This window comes from Phyllobates terribilis, unplaced genomic scaffold (genome assembly GCF_046119375.1).
Source record: "Phyllobates terribilis strain yellow unplaced genomic scaffold, ASM4611937v1 Scaffold_11__3_contigs__length_659146591, whole genome shotgun sequence".
In the NCBI taxonomy this organism is placed as follows: Eukaryota; Metazoa; Chordata; class Amphibia; order Anura; family Dendrobatidae; genus Phyllobates; species Phyllobates terribilis.
Window position 1 is genome coordinate 583,478,467 of NW_027362771.1, and position 16,894 is coordinate 583,495,360.

A 16,894-nucleotide genomic window follows, 5' to 3' on the forward strand; every position below is an offset into this window, starting at 1 on the left:
CAGGTCTCTTCCAGGTAAAGATTTCAAAGCAGAATGGGGATCTTTAGAAGATACGCCAAAAAATGGGCAACGTTGAGGATCGTAGACACAATGGTCGGTCCAGGAAACTTGTGCAGCAGATAAAAGACACATCATGTTTACTTTTCTTTGAAATCAGAAGATGTCCAGCAGTGGCATCAGCTCAGAACTGTCATCAACAAGTGGGACCCAGCTGCACCCGTCTACTGTTCGGAGAAGTCTGACCAGAAGTGGTCTTCATTGAAGAATTGCCCCCAAAAATCCTACCTTCCACTTAGTAACAAGGCCAAGTGACTCATCTATACATGAAAACATAGGAACTGGGGTACAAAAAAGTGGTGCTGTGGACTGATCAAAATTTGAAATATCTGATTGTAATAGAATACAGTTTATGCCCGAAGGGCTGTAGAGATGCACAATAATGAGTGTCTGCAGGAACGTGAAACTTGTTAGAGGCTCCATGCAAGTTTGCAACTGCAATCAGCAAATGGAGTTGTGGATTAGGTCAGGTTTAATGGTGTCCTCAATGTTTAGAAATACAGGCAGCTACTTATCCATCATTCAATACATCAGGGAGTTGTCTGATTGGCTCCAAATTTATTCTGCAGCAGGACAATAGCTCCAAACATCCAGCCAATGTCAATAAGGACTTCTTCAGTGTAAAGAAGAACAAGGAGTCCTGGAAGTGATGATTTGACCCCACAGAGCCCTGATCTCACATCATCCTGTCTGTCTGGGATTATATGAAGAGACAGAAGGATCTGCACAAACCTCATCCACAGAAGATCTGTGGTTAGTTCTCCAAGATGTTTGGAACAACCTCCTACCAAGCGCCATCCAAAACTGTGTGCAAGGACAGATACAATTGATGCTGTTATGAAGGCAAATGGCGGTTGTGACGCCCTGCGGCTGCAGGCTGTCACAGAACTTCTGGGTGTTGCACAGACGGATTCTCCCCAGTGGCCTCAATACATGCAGACACCTCCACCCAAGTCCACTAGATGGAGCCCTGTCAGGTATATATATACTGGGGGGTGGAGTTCAGGAAGTCAGTCAGTGGGAAGCAGTGAGTGTGACACGATGCAACAGCACCAGACAAGCTGAAGTCTGTGTGGCTGAAAGCCAGGCTAGGCCCAAGCTGCGGGCTAGTCTGTCTAGTGGAGAGCGTAGAGTGGGCTAGAAGGCAAGGAGAAGAGAAGAGCCATGAGGGACAGAGGAACCACAGAGGGTTCGTCCCCTGATGCAAGCTGGGCACCGGGCCCGAGCCTATTGGGACCTCCATGCCCAGTAGGGAATCCGGCATACTGAGGAGGATTTCACATCCCTCGGTCCACCCGTGAATACCGCACATTCAGAGGACTAGGTACCATGAAGGCCCCAGCATCCAGGGAGAGTGGTAACCAGGTGAAAGCCCTCGCCGCAAAGCATACGGGTGAGAGAAACATCAAGGAAGCTAGACCCTGTTCCAGGCAGGTCAGAAGCTCCAGGGAGAGAGACAGGAAGATACAGACTTACACCCGCTCACTGGGGAGCAAGTCCAGAAGTGCACACCACCTACAAGTACCCCGGATCATACCTGCCTACCATCTGCAGTAAAGGTACTGAAACAAGCCCCGGTGTGTGTGTCTGTTCTTCCTCTGACCCGGCTGGGTCCCCTCTCTCCTGCATCCCTTCACACTACACTGCCCCGGGGGCCCGCTCCACCTGTGGGGAGCAGAAACATCCCAGCTGCCATTCCATCACCCCCGGAGGTCTGCAGCAGTGCCGGTAACTATTACCGGAAACCACAGGTGGCGTCACGAAACAAACTAAAAACACTAAAACCCCCCTTTTAAAGAGTGACCCCAGGGTACGGGCCCGGGAGCCGACTGCGGAACATCCCAAGAAGGTAAAGGCCCGGGTACCGAGTCTACCCCCCATATATTCCCCCTGGGTGAAACACGGTCACACCAAATATTGAGGTTATTTAGGTTTCTCTTTTTTCGTTTACTTTGCATTTTGTTATTTTATAAAAATAAACTATTAATACTTCTATTTTGAAAGCATTCTTACTTTCCAGCATTTTTTCCCACACTTGTTAAAAACTTTTGCACCATAATGTATGTGACTTTATTATACTTGTCATTGTATCACAGGGAGGGACTTAAAACAAGTCTGTGTCACCTAGAAAGATAGTGTATTGTACAACAAATTGAATTTGCCGTGACCAATTTAGCATATTTAGAACCAGGAATGTAAATATTGGTCACCTATAGAGAGGAACCCAGGAAATCCAAGATAAATTCACATAGAACTTACAGCTGGATCACTTGCCCCAAGATTGTTTTCCAAACTGTTCACAAAATAGAAGTAGTTAGTTACACCCTGTAAGTGGATGTTTCCTTACATATAATTTTGCATTTCTCTCCTTACAGGGGTCTCTAGGGGAGTAGGCTTCATCCGATTCGATAAGAGGATAGAGGCTGAGGAGGCTATCAAAGGGTTGAACGGGCAAAAACCTCTTGGTGCCAGCGAACCAATCACCGTGAAATTTGCCAACAACCCTAGTCAGAAAACAGGCCAAGCTCTGCTTACCCACCTTTATCAGACCACAGCCCGGAGGTACACAGGACCTCTTCACCACCAGACACAGAGATTCAGGTGAGAGACCCACCACCCGAAATCCAGTTCTTCACAAATTATCAAACCTTTCATCTTCCTTCTTGAACTTTCCCCACTTCGTGTAACAGTCCCGTCACTCATACCATACATCTGTTGCTAACAGTGTCCTCGTAATTAATCCTTCTGACTCTCAATGCCAACTCATCGTCAATTCTATGGCATTCTTATGTACCATCTACAACTGATGTCTATACATTGCTCAAACCCTTTGCAGATGTTTTGTTGATGTATAGGTGCCATACACCTGCATAAACTATAGAATAGAAAGAAGTGGTGGTCCTCTCTTTTTGAGTTTTTTTCTTGCCGCCATACAATCTGCCAACACCCATTATTATCTGTCCACCACCTACCTTTTTCTCAACATTTCCTCGATTTCTTTCCAACTTTTGCCATCCGTCTATATTACTGTATTTGTCACCACCGTCTAAGATCTCCATGTCTTGGTTATATGATATCCAAACGAGCACCAGTGTGGTCTTCAACATGTCCCATGATACAATTAGCTGTTTCGAAACCTAGTACAATGAAATATGAGACATCTTAATCCCAGATTATTTGAAATGTCCACAAGTCTTTCTTTCCAAGTGGTTTCAACATCGCTCTCCATCCAAAAACACCTTCTATGCATGTCTACAGTAAGCATTGATTTAGGTGTACCGCCAGTTGACATTACCGCCCTCACATACAATAGATAAAAATGGGCTAATGTTCATTGGTTGAACAAAAGTCGATGACCCAAAATATATCACAGATTACATCAGCTAATGTATTTTTTTATCTGATGATGCACCTAGTGTTGATCCAACATGCCCGACCAGTGTTTTGGATGATTATGGGTGCTCATTGTCAGTTGAAGCAAACGATCGTTCATTATGGTCATGATTGACCATTTTGTTCAACTTTAATCTAATGTGTATGGACTCCCTTAGTGCTCCCTGACTCTTCAGTAGCTAATATAATGTTAGTTGACGAGCCTTTGATCAGGTGCCATCTATATATTGAACATATTTATATTCTCGAATTCTTGTAATTTCCATGGAGGAAACATACCCAGTCTAGTAGCATTTACTACCAGCCACGACGGCTTATATAAGCGGACCCCGAGCCTAATGTCACCATGGTGTCTTGATTTCTCCATCACATAAAAGGTTAAGGCTTCCTAGGTCTTCTCACCAATTGCTCATTCCATAACAAGTCTCCACTCTTACCCCCCCACACACTCATCCAATCCTCTCTAATCAGTTAATTCTACTTTTTAATCACATTTCCCATCTTCTAAGACATACAAGAGTATAAAAAAAAAACCTTTTCTGGATATCAAAAAGTTTATGAACCATTGTCCGAGACGGGGACAATTCACTTCTCCAAGATTCCCTCTACTCTTTACACATTTACAATCTTTTGCTTGATGACCAAGCTTTGGAGTTTAGCTCTTTCAGGTGGGATTCGGACGTTGTGTTTTCGGAAAGACTATCATCATGCACATTAACGAAAGTTGTCAAACACAAGGCCAATTGATCAATGCACAAGAAGTCTGTCAACATTGTCTTGTCATGATCGAATGCTGGTTGTATGGATCTTGAGAATAATTATTTAGACCTGGGCAATGTCTGTTGGGTTATGGTTACCCAACTGGAAGTCACTGGATAGAAGTGCCCTGGTGGCACAAAAAATAGAAATCTCTACTGTGGATTATGGTTGTGAGGCATTGCATGGCTATGGATGCTGCCCACTATTGGGTGACGTTGTATAGCTCCAATCTTTCATGACTATACTTCCGTAGAAAAGACTTTGTGGTCATATGTATGAAAGAACTAGGCCAGTGTCATGTATGTGATGATATGTAAGAATACGTGTATTGATGTATGGAATAGAGTTGTGGTCACCTCCCGGCTCTTTCTTTTTTTTTGTTTGTTTCCTTTTTTTTTCCACTACTTTTTTCTTTTCTTTTTTTTTGTTCTCTCTGGGGCGGCATTGTGGACCCCATCCCTCTATTCCTTGCGCGATGACTAATGTACCACTCCCTCTCCTGTCCCTTCTATCGCAGGCTGGACTCTTTAATAAACATGGCGTATGGAGTCAAGAGGTAAATAAGAGACCCAGACCAATCCCTTTGGCTACTTTGAGCTCTTTTCTTAGTCTGTATCCACTGCGGCTTAATGAACGGGCTGAGATACCCTACTGAAGAGGGCGACACTTTCACCAGAGATGTAGATTATAGGGGTATTTGGTCCCGATAGTAACAGCAAGGGTCATAACGATTGGGTGAATATCATTTTTTGGCTCTGGCCTCTAAGGATAAAAAGTTGGGACCTCATAGGTACCTTGATGGGAGCTTTTAAAGTCCCAAATTCTTCATTAAATCCCATAATAATCCTCATAGTCGTGGAAGATCAGTCGGCCTTTTTTCTCCCTTACATGGGAAGAGGAGATCTTTTCTCCTTGCCTATGCCACTGTGAGCACAGGGCTAGCCTTCTTTATAGATATCTAAAACAGGAAAGGGGCAAAACCTCAATTCAGCCATTCCTACTAACAAAGGACTGGATGACACCAGAAGAAGGCCCTCGGTCAGTTCTCTGTTTTTATGGATATTCCCTACTTACTAACACGAGATGGTATCTCTTGCCCGTACAATAACCAGCAGTTCCCCGTCCTCTCCCCTACTTAGATTCGTGGCTGACTATAAATTATTTGCTACTTTTTGGCTGCTCTGAGATTTTTCTTTTAGTATTTTTTATTTTTTTACAGTTTTGGTATTACCTGTTTGTTCTTTGTTTTGTTTTTTAATTTTTAGAGACTTTTTTTTGCCATATTGTTCTGGCTGTGTTGTGTCGTGTTGTGTGTATCGTCTAAAGCAAGAGCAGATATAATAACATGGCGTTAGCGCTGTTATTGTGCCGTTAGCCATAACAACCAATCAGATATTAGTGTTAATGGACAGTCATTGTAGCAGGGGCAATGGGTTGACAGTGCCCAGTTGAGCTGAAAGCCATTGGGGGGCGCTTTTATCTCCGCCAATAGCCCTTATAACCTCTGTGGAACTATGATATCATCAAATACACATTGCTTCGAGGTAGGCACGATCAATAATAGTATTTACCGCTAAGGTCACCTGATCCCCGTCTCAGCAGAACTCTTATCTGATTGGTTATTATGTGGGACAGAATTTTGCTTATATATCCACCATGTTATTAAAGAGGACTTGCCACTTGCTCAAAAAAAAAGGAGTTAAATATCTTGTTAAAATCCCTGAACTCCCCTGATTCTGCCGCCCTCTTCCGTTTCGCGCTGCGTTGCTCCAAAGCGGAGATAATCAAATGTATTTCTTCTGGAGCCCAATATGTGAAATCTCTGGTTGTAGTGTAACTGGGCATTTCTTCAGAGTCTTTTCTGGGCGTGTGTACTTTCATCCCTCCCTCCCATATGTTACCAGTCGCAGCTCAGCAGTGATTGGTTTTGTCTGGGAGGAACATGTGAAATTGCACACCCACAGAGAAGACTCTGAAGAAACACCCAGTTACACTACAAGTCGAGATTTCACATACTGTGAATACAGAAGAAACAAAAGTGAATATCTCTGGAAAGGAGCGACGCAGCACAAAACAGAAAAGAGCGACAGAATCAGGGGAGCTCAGAGATTTTTACAAGGTATTTAACTTAGCTGTTTTTGAGCAAGAGATAGGACTTCTTTAAGCTTTCAGACGTTTTGTTATGTTCTGCATATAGAGATATCTGTAGTAGTACTGCCCGGTATCTAATTACATGTTAGATACACTCCCCAGTAGAAAGTATCTAACCTTTGGCTGTAGACTCTTCATGTTCCTAAGCCAGTTTTCTGTAATTCTTGGAAAATGACATGGGTTTGTGATTTTCGACGGCTCAGATTCAGCCTATTAATTCCAATGGAGGTGGGGATTCTAGAGTGGCCATAAAAAAATGTCAAAAATATGTACATGAGCTATTCCAAAAATTAGAATTGCCAAGGAAGTGAGCCAGCCCCTTACTAGTCAGTCACAGTTCTCCATGACAGTACCAGTCAGTCATAGTACTCCTATAGCAGTGTGGGCAACATTATTCCCATAACAGAGCTAAGCACAGTCCTCCCACAATAGTACCAGCAACAGTTCCCCAGAACAGAGCTAGCCATAGTTCGCCCATAAGAGCAAGCCACAGTCCGCTCGTAACAGTGCCAGCCATAATAACAGATATAGTCTGCTCTTTACATTGTTATAGTGGTACTATAACTGGCAGAGACAAACACAGTGCTCCCATAAGAGCCAGTCGCAGGGCTCTCATAACTGTGCCAGTTATAGTACCACAATAACAGAGACAATCAAAGTACCCTAATGACTGGGCCAGCCATATTGCTTCACAGCTGTGCCAGCCTCCAAACTTCCACAAGAGTACCAGCTTCAGTACCCTAGCATAGAGCCAGCACAGTCCTGTCATCAAAGTGCCAACCATAGCATCACCATAAGTGAGCTTATCATAGTATTCTAATAACTGTGCCAGTCACAGTGCCCAGATAACAGTATCAGCCTATATTACCCCAAAACAGGGAAAGTCAGTGTCCTAATGACTGGAACAGTCACAGTACTCTAAAACTGTGCCAGCTACAGTGCCCTGATAATAGTGCCAGTTATACTACACCAAAGACAGTCACAGATCCCTAATAGCTGTGCCAGTCATAGTGCCGTGATAACAGTGCCAGTCATAGTACCCCAAAACAGAGACAGTCAAAGTGCCCTAATGACTGGAACAATCACAGTGCTCCTATAGCAGTGACAGATCAGTAACCTTATAACCACAGTGCTTTTATAAGAGTATCAGCTACGGTGCCCTAGAACTGAGCCAGCCATGCTGTTCTCATAACTGTTCCAGCCATAGTAGCCCCATAACAGAGCCAAATACAACTTCCTCATAACAGTATCAACCATGGTAGCCACATACAGTCAAATACAACTTCCCCATAAAAGTACCATACCAGGGTAAAATATCGCCTCCTCATAACAGTACCAACTATGGTACCATCATACAGTCAAATACAACTGCCCCATAACAGTACCATACCAGGGTAAAATACAGCTTCCTCATAACAGTACCAACCATGGTAACCCCATACATTAAAACACAGCTTCCGCATAACAGTACCAACCATGGTACCGTCATACAGTCAAATACAACTGCCCCATAACAGTACCATACCAGGGTAAAATACAGCTTCCTTGTAAAAGGACCAACCATAGCACCCCAATAACAGGGCCAATCACAGTGGCAACCATAATGCTACAATAGCACTGTGATGCCCATTAGAGAGCCAACCCCAAGGTTCCAATAACAGTACCAACTACAGATCCTCCAGAACAGAGCCAAGCAAAGCCCTCTATCAAGAGTGCCAGCTAAAGTCTCCAAGAACAGCCAGCCACATTACACCACAAAGTGCCAACCACTGAGCTTATATAGTGCCACACTTACCTCCACCACCACCATAATTAACTTTAGCAAGAAGTTCACAGATGACATCCAAAGTCAATCGGACAGTTCTGGTGACAGTAAGAAGCCTCGGAGGCTCAGTATTCATTCAGCTCATGACTCATAACTCCTACATATGAATTCTGCCATACTACAGTGCCTTGGAAAAGTATTCATACCCCGTGAACTTTTCTACATTATTTCACATTATACCCACAAATTTAAATGTTTTTATTGGGATTTTATATGATCCACCATCACAAAGTGGCAAGCATTTGTGAAGTGTAAAGGAAATGATACAAGGTTTTCTAAATATTTGAAAAATATAAATCTGAAAATTGTGCCGCGCATTTGTATTCAACCCCCTTAGTCAATACTTTGTAGGACCACCTTTCTCTGCAATTACTGCTGCAGTGTTTTGGGGTCTGTCTCTATCAGCTTTGCACATCTAGAGGTGACATTTTGCCTCTTCTTCTTTGCACACTCGCTCTCGCTCGGTGAGATTGGATGGAGACGTCTGTGATCAGCAATTTTCAAGTCTGGTCAAAGATTCTCACTGACATTTAGGTCTGGACTGTGACTGTGCCATTCACACACAGGGATATGCTTTGATCTAAACCCTCCATTGTAGCTCTGGCAGGATGTTTAGGGTTATTGTCCTGCTGGAAGGTGAACATACGCCCCAGTCTCAAGTCTTTCGCAGCCTCTAGCAGGTTTTCCTCCAGGATTGCCCTGTTATTAGCTCCATTCATCTTCCCATCAACTTTGACCAGCTTCCCTGTCCCTGCTGAAGAAAAGCCTCCCCACAGCATGAAGCTACCCACCATGTTTGACGGTGGGGATGATGTTTTCAGGGTGATGTGCAGTGTTAGTTTTCTGCCACACATAGCATTTTACATTTAGCCCAAAATGTTCTACTTCGGTCTCATCTGACCAGAGCACCTTCTCCCACATGCTCGCTGTGTCCCCTAAATGGCTTTTTGCAAACTGAAAACAGAACTTCTTATGGTTTCCTTTCAAAAATGTCTTTCTTCTTGCCACACTTCCATAAAGACCAGATTTCTGGAGCATATAACTAATAGTTGTCCTGTGGACAGATTCCCCCACCTAAGCTGTGCATCTCTGCCGCTCCTCCATAGTGACCATGGGCCTCTTGGTGGCTTCTCTAATTAGTGCTCTCCTTGCTTGTGATGTCAGTTTAGTTGGACGGCCATGTCTTGGTATGTTTGCAGTTCTGCCATACGTCTTCCATTTCTGGATGATAGATTGAACAGTGCTCCGTGAGATGTTAAGAGCTTGGGCTATTTTTTTTATAACCTAACCCTGCTTCACTCATCTCCACAACTTTATTCCTGATTAGTTTGTTTTTTTCTTTGGTTTTCATGATGCTGTTTGATCCCTAATGTTCTCACACAAACCTCTGAGGCCTTCACAGATCAGCTGTAGTTATACTGAGAATACATTTCACACCTGTGGACTCAATCTACTAATTATGTGACTTCTGGGGGCAATTGGTCACTCAGGATTTTATTTAGGGGTATCAGACTACAGGGGGCTGAATACAAATGCACATCACAATTTTCAGAATTATATAATTTTTTAAATATTTAGAAAACCATGTATCATTTCCTTTACACTTCACAAACATTTGCTACTTGGTGTTGGTATATCACATAAAATCCCAATAAAAAAAAACATTTAAGTTTGTGGGTGCATTGTGAAAAAATTTAGAAAAGTTCAAGGGGTATTAATACTTTTTAAAGGCACAGTCCACGGAGGTGCTGTTTCCTTAATATTATTATCTGGTTACATCAGAATATCTGCAACATACCTAATATATTGAATCTATATCTGCATAGGCAGCATCATGTGCCGATCAGTTTACAAGTTCAGGTGTCACAAACATCATTTATGTCCTGCAGTCATCGGCACAAGTCTAATAATGAAATGTGAGCTCAGGACTATGTATATTAACATAATAGGTTGAAACAAAAAGAGTGTAGGAATAAAATAAGTTCACTACAAGACAACATTAAATTCAACTATTAAGTGTTGTCTCCTCAAACTCCAGTAGCATACAGAGCTGTATTCAAAGTTCTGCTGGCTGCGCTGATACAAACAGCTTGGCTACTAATCTGCAGCTCATTGTACTGTGAGAAATGCTTTATTTCCTATAAATACTATATGTATTTATACTCAACCCATCAGGGGAAATCAAGAAAATCTGGAGGACCCCTGGATAAAATGGTGGACACATACATTTACTCCATCCCTACTGTAAACTAGACTTGGAGTTTCTATCTTCTAATGAACCTCTAACCACGTACAAAGGAAAACCAAAACTCCATAGAACCAAACCTGAGAGCTAACTGGAAACCAGCAAAAGTTTGAATGTAGTTTTCGCTGAAACTAGAGTAGTAGACTGGGCATATCTCAACATCAAACCACCGAGCGCCTCATATTGACACCTACATAGGGTTCTACCTTGCCCTAGTTGGGTTATGTAGCTGAGTGCTACCATAAAAACAGCAGAAGTTTGCATTCCTCTTTGGCTGTTACCAGCATAATAGACTAGATGTAGCTCACAAATAAAGTACCTGAATGTCGTGATGATCGCTGTGCTCCTTATGTTGATGTAGCTGGAAAACTTCTATTTGAGCATACGTTCCTGATTCTTCGAGGATCATCCTTGACCTTTTGGAGTCTTGATGTATCTGCTTGTGTTCTCTTCCATCCTGATACACATTTGTAGTTAGTTTATAGCTCTAAATCATTTCCATGTCTTCACCTGTCATTCTTTTGTTCATCAACTTGGCAGAAAACAAAATGTTAGGCTCTTTTTCAGGTCAAGTAATCAATCGCCTTTTTGCTCCTCAATATTGTATATTTTAGGGTGTTCTTCTTTCTAATGATTCACTCCTACTTTTCACTCTCATGGACCTATTCCTTACACCCAATGTAGTCCGCTCTCTTTCCTCCCCAGGTTCTCACCCATAACCATCGACAGTGTTACCAATCTTGCCGGAGTCAGTTTGACGGGTCCTACCTCTGCTGGCTGGTGCATCTTTGTCTACAACCTATCTCCGGAGGCTGACGAGAGCGTCCTGTGGCAACTGTTCGGGCCATTCGGTGCAGTGACAAACGTCAAAGTTATCCGGGACTTCACCACAAACAAGTGCAAAGGTTTCGGATTCGTCACCATGACAAACTACGACGAGGCGGCCATGGCCATTGCCAGTCTGAATGGATACCGGTTGGGGGATAGGGTCCTGCAAGTTTCATTCAAAACTAGTAAACAACACAAAGCATGAAAGAGAGGGCAATGAGTGGAGGGCAGAGGGCAAGGAGAGTGAGAGAGAAGTGGTTAAGACAAGAGGGTAGAAGTAAGGTATGCCAACGTCTAGACATACATCACATTCTGACTCCCATGAAATTATAGACAGGGAATTAGAAGCTGATCCGTGCTCAGCACAAATATAAGCTTCCTGTGGTCTACCAGGTTTGGATCCACTGGTTCATAGTTGACCACAGCTAGGGTTTGGGAGCCAATTCTGATTGTTCTAGGGTTTTATGAAGGGTCGAACGCCACTGGTGCCAACCCCCGCTGGGCATATGGCCTATTAACTGATCATGATACTTCTCCAGCTATCTTAGAACCTTCAGAACTTGGTGTAACCACAAGATGTGATTGGGCGCCATCCAAAATAAGCAAACATTTGGGTAAAAAAAAAGTGTCCCACCTCCATGGTGGGAACGGGCTGACATTTCGAGTAAGACAGCATGTGTTTGGTTTTTAATCTCTCTCACTTTGGTCGTGAACTGGTTTACTATTCTGCTGCCGTATGGCTTAGCACCATTTCGCTGCCTCTATCCCTTATCCCATCCCCACCACTCGATATCCTCTCTTCTCCTTAAGAGTAATAAACAAAGAATTGAGAGCAGAAACAAGAGAACAAAAAAAAAATATCTATTTTTATAAAAAAGGAGAAAAAAATCTCAATGAGCATTTTAAGCCTTTCGCACTTGTCCCAAAATAAAGAGTCCATGAAAAATATATAGGTACATAATAATAGCTCTTTTAAATCATTACGGGGTAAAGCAACAGAACAAATAAACAGCAAAAAAAAACAAAACACAAAAATAAACTTTTTTCTACCAGATAAAATACCCCCTTTCCATGCTTGTGGCTTCCAAGAAGAATTAAAGTAAAAATATTATGCAAAAATAACTTGGGGGGTCATTAAAAAATGTTGAAATTTCATATCTACATTTATGTTGGCAAGTGCAAAAATACAATTTTGATCATTTTTATTATTTTTTTTTTTATTTTGTATTTTGTGGATTGGTCATAAAAAAGGATGGTCATATTCGCTTCAGGAATACAACAGAAAAATATACAACTTGCAATAATTCATATCATTTTAATTCCCCCAAGTTGTTATTGCCTAAGAGAAAGAAAAACATATCTGAACCCGTGATGCATTTTAGATTTGAACTGCAATATATTTATATGTTCCGGGATTCCCAATTTTTGGGACTTGTTTAGAAGACTTTTCATTCAGACTGTCTTTATATATTTTACACAGTGGCCCCTGTTTTATTAATTAAAACATGCAACATCCATCATCATAATGGAAAATCCCAAAAATTGTGTATTTTTTATTAATTATTATTATTGTCATTATTATTATTATTATTATTATTATTGAGTATTGTGCCAGGCTTGGGTTAAAATGTCTGGACTGGTTAAAAGTTAAGCTTCAGTCCCACTTATCAAGAGAAAAAGTAAAAAATGAAAAATTTATTTTCATTAATTCAAAAATATTAGAAAAAACAATATTACGATTCCAACAAGGAAACAGAAGCAGAAAATGATTATTTGTATATGTCTTACATTGAGAATTAGTCCTGCTCTTTACCATTGGAATTTGATAGACTTCTAAAACGTTTTTAAACAAAAAAAAAATGAAATAAAACTCAAATTTCTCAAATTTTATTAAAGGGAATCAATCTGTCACCGGGTATTTGCAATATGATCTAGCAGGTGAGACCCTGATTCCAGCAATGTATCACTTAGTAAACTGGGGTCAGCAGTTGTGATACAATCACAGTTTTCTCTGCTGCTTAGAATGTTGAGTTGTGTATAACGCCGCCCACATCACTGATTGGCTGCTTTCTGTGTAGCAGTGCTGGGGGGGGACGTGGTTGGACCAGGAGGCAGGAGTGATAATCTCCTGCTGATAAAACACTGATTTTATTGAAACAGTTAAACACAGCCCTGTAAGTGACACAACACTGGAATCAGTTTTTTTCCCCTACATCATGGTGCTCTCAGATTACATAGCAAAAACCTGCTGACAAATTCCCTTTAATAGTCGTAATAAAAAAATATTTTTTATTACTAGAATAATTTAATTAATTTAAAAGAAAAATGTTAAACCAAGTCAAATTATATATATATATATATATATATATATATATATATATATATATATATATATATATATATATATATATATATATATATATATATATATATATATATATATATATAAAATTTACAAATCAAATATTGAGATTATTTTTATTATAATTCATTTCTTTTTCCCCCCTCTTTTACATATTAGTCTGACCAAAGCCATACTAACTATTTTCACAGAGAGGGGACAGTATATATCAAATGCGAAAATTAATAGATTTGCTAAAGCTGGCTTTCCTCAATGAAAATCAGAACAGAAATAACATTGAAAAAATTCAAAAAGAAAAAAAAAAAAATTGGAAAGTGGGACTGAAGTCTTAAGAAAAGCAAATATCCATAATATATACATTGAATTAGCTTGCCGTTGAATTGTGTAGCTAAAAACAAAAAAAAATAAAAGTAGAGATAATTTGGTTGTTTATTAGTTAATGTCTGTTCTATAACTCGTTTTTGTTTTTTTTTGGTTACTTTTTTTTTTTAGGTTTACAGCCCAGACATTTTTCTAACATGTGTTTTTTTTATTATTTAATTTGATTACATTTTTTTGTGCTTTTATTTCTAATATTTAAAAAAATATATATATAAGGTAGTTGGGATCAGAGGACATCGCTCGATCCCTTAATTTTAGTTAGTTCTTTGTGTTCTAGGTTCTGTGTGGTTTCTTTGACTGTGTTTAGTAGAATGTTGTAGGATCTCTTGAAATTTAAAAATTAAATGAAAAGTCGACAAAGCATAAAAAAAAAGACATTTATGTAAAGAAGAAAAAAGAACAACAGAGAAAAATGTAAAAAAAATTTGAGAACCTGGCGAGATCTTTTGAAATGTTGTTTTTAACTTATTTGGAAGTATTTATTCTTTATTTGCGTGGGTATAAAATATGTGCATATTTATGTTTGTTGAGCGTAAGCAAACAAGTTTTTTTCTTTTTTTTTTTTTTTTTTTTTTAAAATCCGGTCAAAGCCCAGTCTCCATAGAGAATATAGGGCTTATTTGGGAATTGGAAGAAAAGGTAATAATTTATTTAAAGAACAAAAGGGGTTGACACATTGTTTAAAAAAAATAAAAAATAAAATAAAAAAAAAAAAGAAGAAAAAAAAGAATAACTTGCATTTTTTATAAGCTGGTTTGAAATCCATTGAGCTGAGAGCACTGAATAATAAAACGTATAAAAAAGGAAATAAAAAGATTATTAATAAAAAAAAAAAAATTGTTGTACTGATTATTTTGTAAGGGTGGAAGTAAGAGGTGTGATTGGGATTTAAGAGTACGTTGCAAAACCCCATTAACATGAATTCCACAGAAAAATCTGAGAAATTTCACAAGGAAAAATGAATCTAATGAGAAATAACAGCCGATATGTGGTGAAAAACATGGATTTGCTACAATACATCTGTACACATCCAGTGTCACCTTGTCCGTAGGCTGTGTATGATACTGATGTCTAAAGTGAGATTTTGATTGGTCTGTCTTTTTCTGGTTTTAAATTTTCAAGTATAGAACTACTATAATACTGCCCCCTATGTACAATAATATAACTACTATAATACTGCCCCCTATGTACAGTAATATAACTACTATAATACTGCCCCCTATGTACAAGAATATAACTACTATAATACTGCCCCTATGTACAAGAATATAACTACTATAATACTGCCCCCTATGTACAGTAATATAACTACTATAATACTGCCCCCTATGTACAAGAATATAACTACTATAATACTGGCTCCTATGTACAAGAATATAACTACTATAATACTGCCCCTATGTACAAGAATATAACTACTATAATACTGCCCCCTATGTACAAGAATATAACTACTATAATACTGCTCCTATGTACAAGAATATAACTACTATAATACTGCCCCCTATGTACAGTAATATAACTACTATAATACTGCCCCCTATGTACAAGAATATAACTACTATAATACTGGCTCCTATGTACAAGAATATAACTACTATAATACTGCCCCTATGTACAAGAATATAACTACTATAATACTGCCCCCTATGTACAAGAATATAACTACTATAATACTGCCCCTATGTACAAGAATATAACTACTATAATACTGCCCCTATGTACAAGAATATAACTACTATAATACTGCTCCTATGTACAAGAATATAACTACTATAATACTGCCCCCTATGTACAAGAATATAACTACTATAATACTGCCCCGATATATAAGAATATAACTACTATAATACTGTCCTTATGTATAAGAATATAACTACTATAATACTGCCCCCTATGTACAAGAATATAACTACTATAATACTGTCCTTATGTATAAGAATATAACTACTATAATACTGCCCCCTATGTACAAGAATATAACTACTATAATACTGCTCCTATGTACAAGAATATAACTACTATAATACTGCTCCTATGTACAAGAATATAACTACTATAATACTGCCCCTATGTACAAGAATATAACTACTATAATACTGCTCCTATGTACAAGAATATAACTACTATAATACTGCTCCTATGTGCAAGAATATAACTACTATAATACTGCTCCCTATGTACAAGAATATAACTACTATAATACTGCCCCTATGTACAAGAATATAACTACTATAATGCTGCCCCCTATGTACAAGAATATAACTACTATAATACTTCTCCTATGTACAAGAATACAACTACTATAATGCTGAATCACATGAAAGTCATAGGAAACCTTGCGGTAACCTGGTATTCAGCTCACCCATGGACTGAGGATCTCCTCTGCACAGACGCCTTGTAGTATAGCAAGGAACAATGAAGAGAAAAGGAAAGTACATCCAGCACTGGGTCCTCATAAAAAGTTCTTCTTTATTGCAAATCCAAAAAAATCTCTAGACAGAGTAATCGCATACGTGTTTCAGACTGTTATGTCCTTACTTATTGCATAATACTGCCCCTATGTATAAGAATATAACTACTATAATACTGCTCCTATGTACAAGAATATAACTACTATAATACTGCCCCTATGTACAAGAATATAATTGCTATAATACTGCCCCATGTACAAGAATATAACTGCTATAATACTGCCCCCTATGTACAAGAATATAACTACTATAATACTGCTCCTATGTACAAGAATATAACTACTACAATACTGCTCGTATGTACAAGAATATAACTACTATAATACTGCCCCCTATGTACAAGAATATAACTACTATAATACTGCCCCCTATGTACAATAATATAACTACTATAATACTGCTCCTATGTACAAGAATAT

General features: G+C 39.3%; 1 protein-coding gene across 5 annotated transcripts in view; it reads left to right on the forward strand.

Annotated features, from left to right (window-relative positions):
- Positions 1–14,716, forward strand: part of ELAVL3 (ELAV like RNA binding protein 3) — a 73,825-nt gene extending 59,109 nt beyond the window's left edge. For 2 of the 5 annotated variants that reach the window (XM_073654267.1, XM_073654268.1), the window contains exons 5-7: positions 2,433–2,658; positions 4,727–4,765; positions 11,115–14,716. In XM_073654267.1, coding sequence (XP_073510368.1) covers positions 2,433–2,658; positions 4,727–4,765; positions 11,115–11,463 — 614 coding nt within the window. In that variant the 3' untranslated portion in view covers positions 11,464–14,716. The remainder of the gene's footprint in view (positions 1–2,432; positions 2,659–4,726; positions 4,766–11,114) is intronic. The other 3 variants (XM_073654269.1, XM_073654270.1, XM_073654271.1) reach the window with 3 other exon arrangements.
- Positions 14,717–16,894: the final 2,178 nt, after the last annotated feature.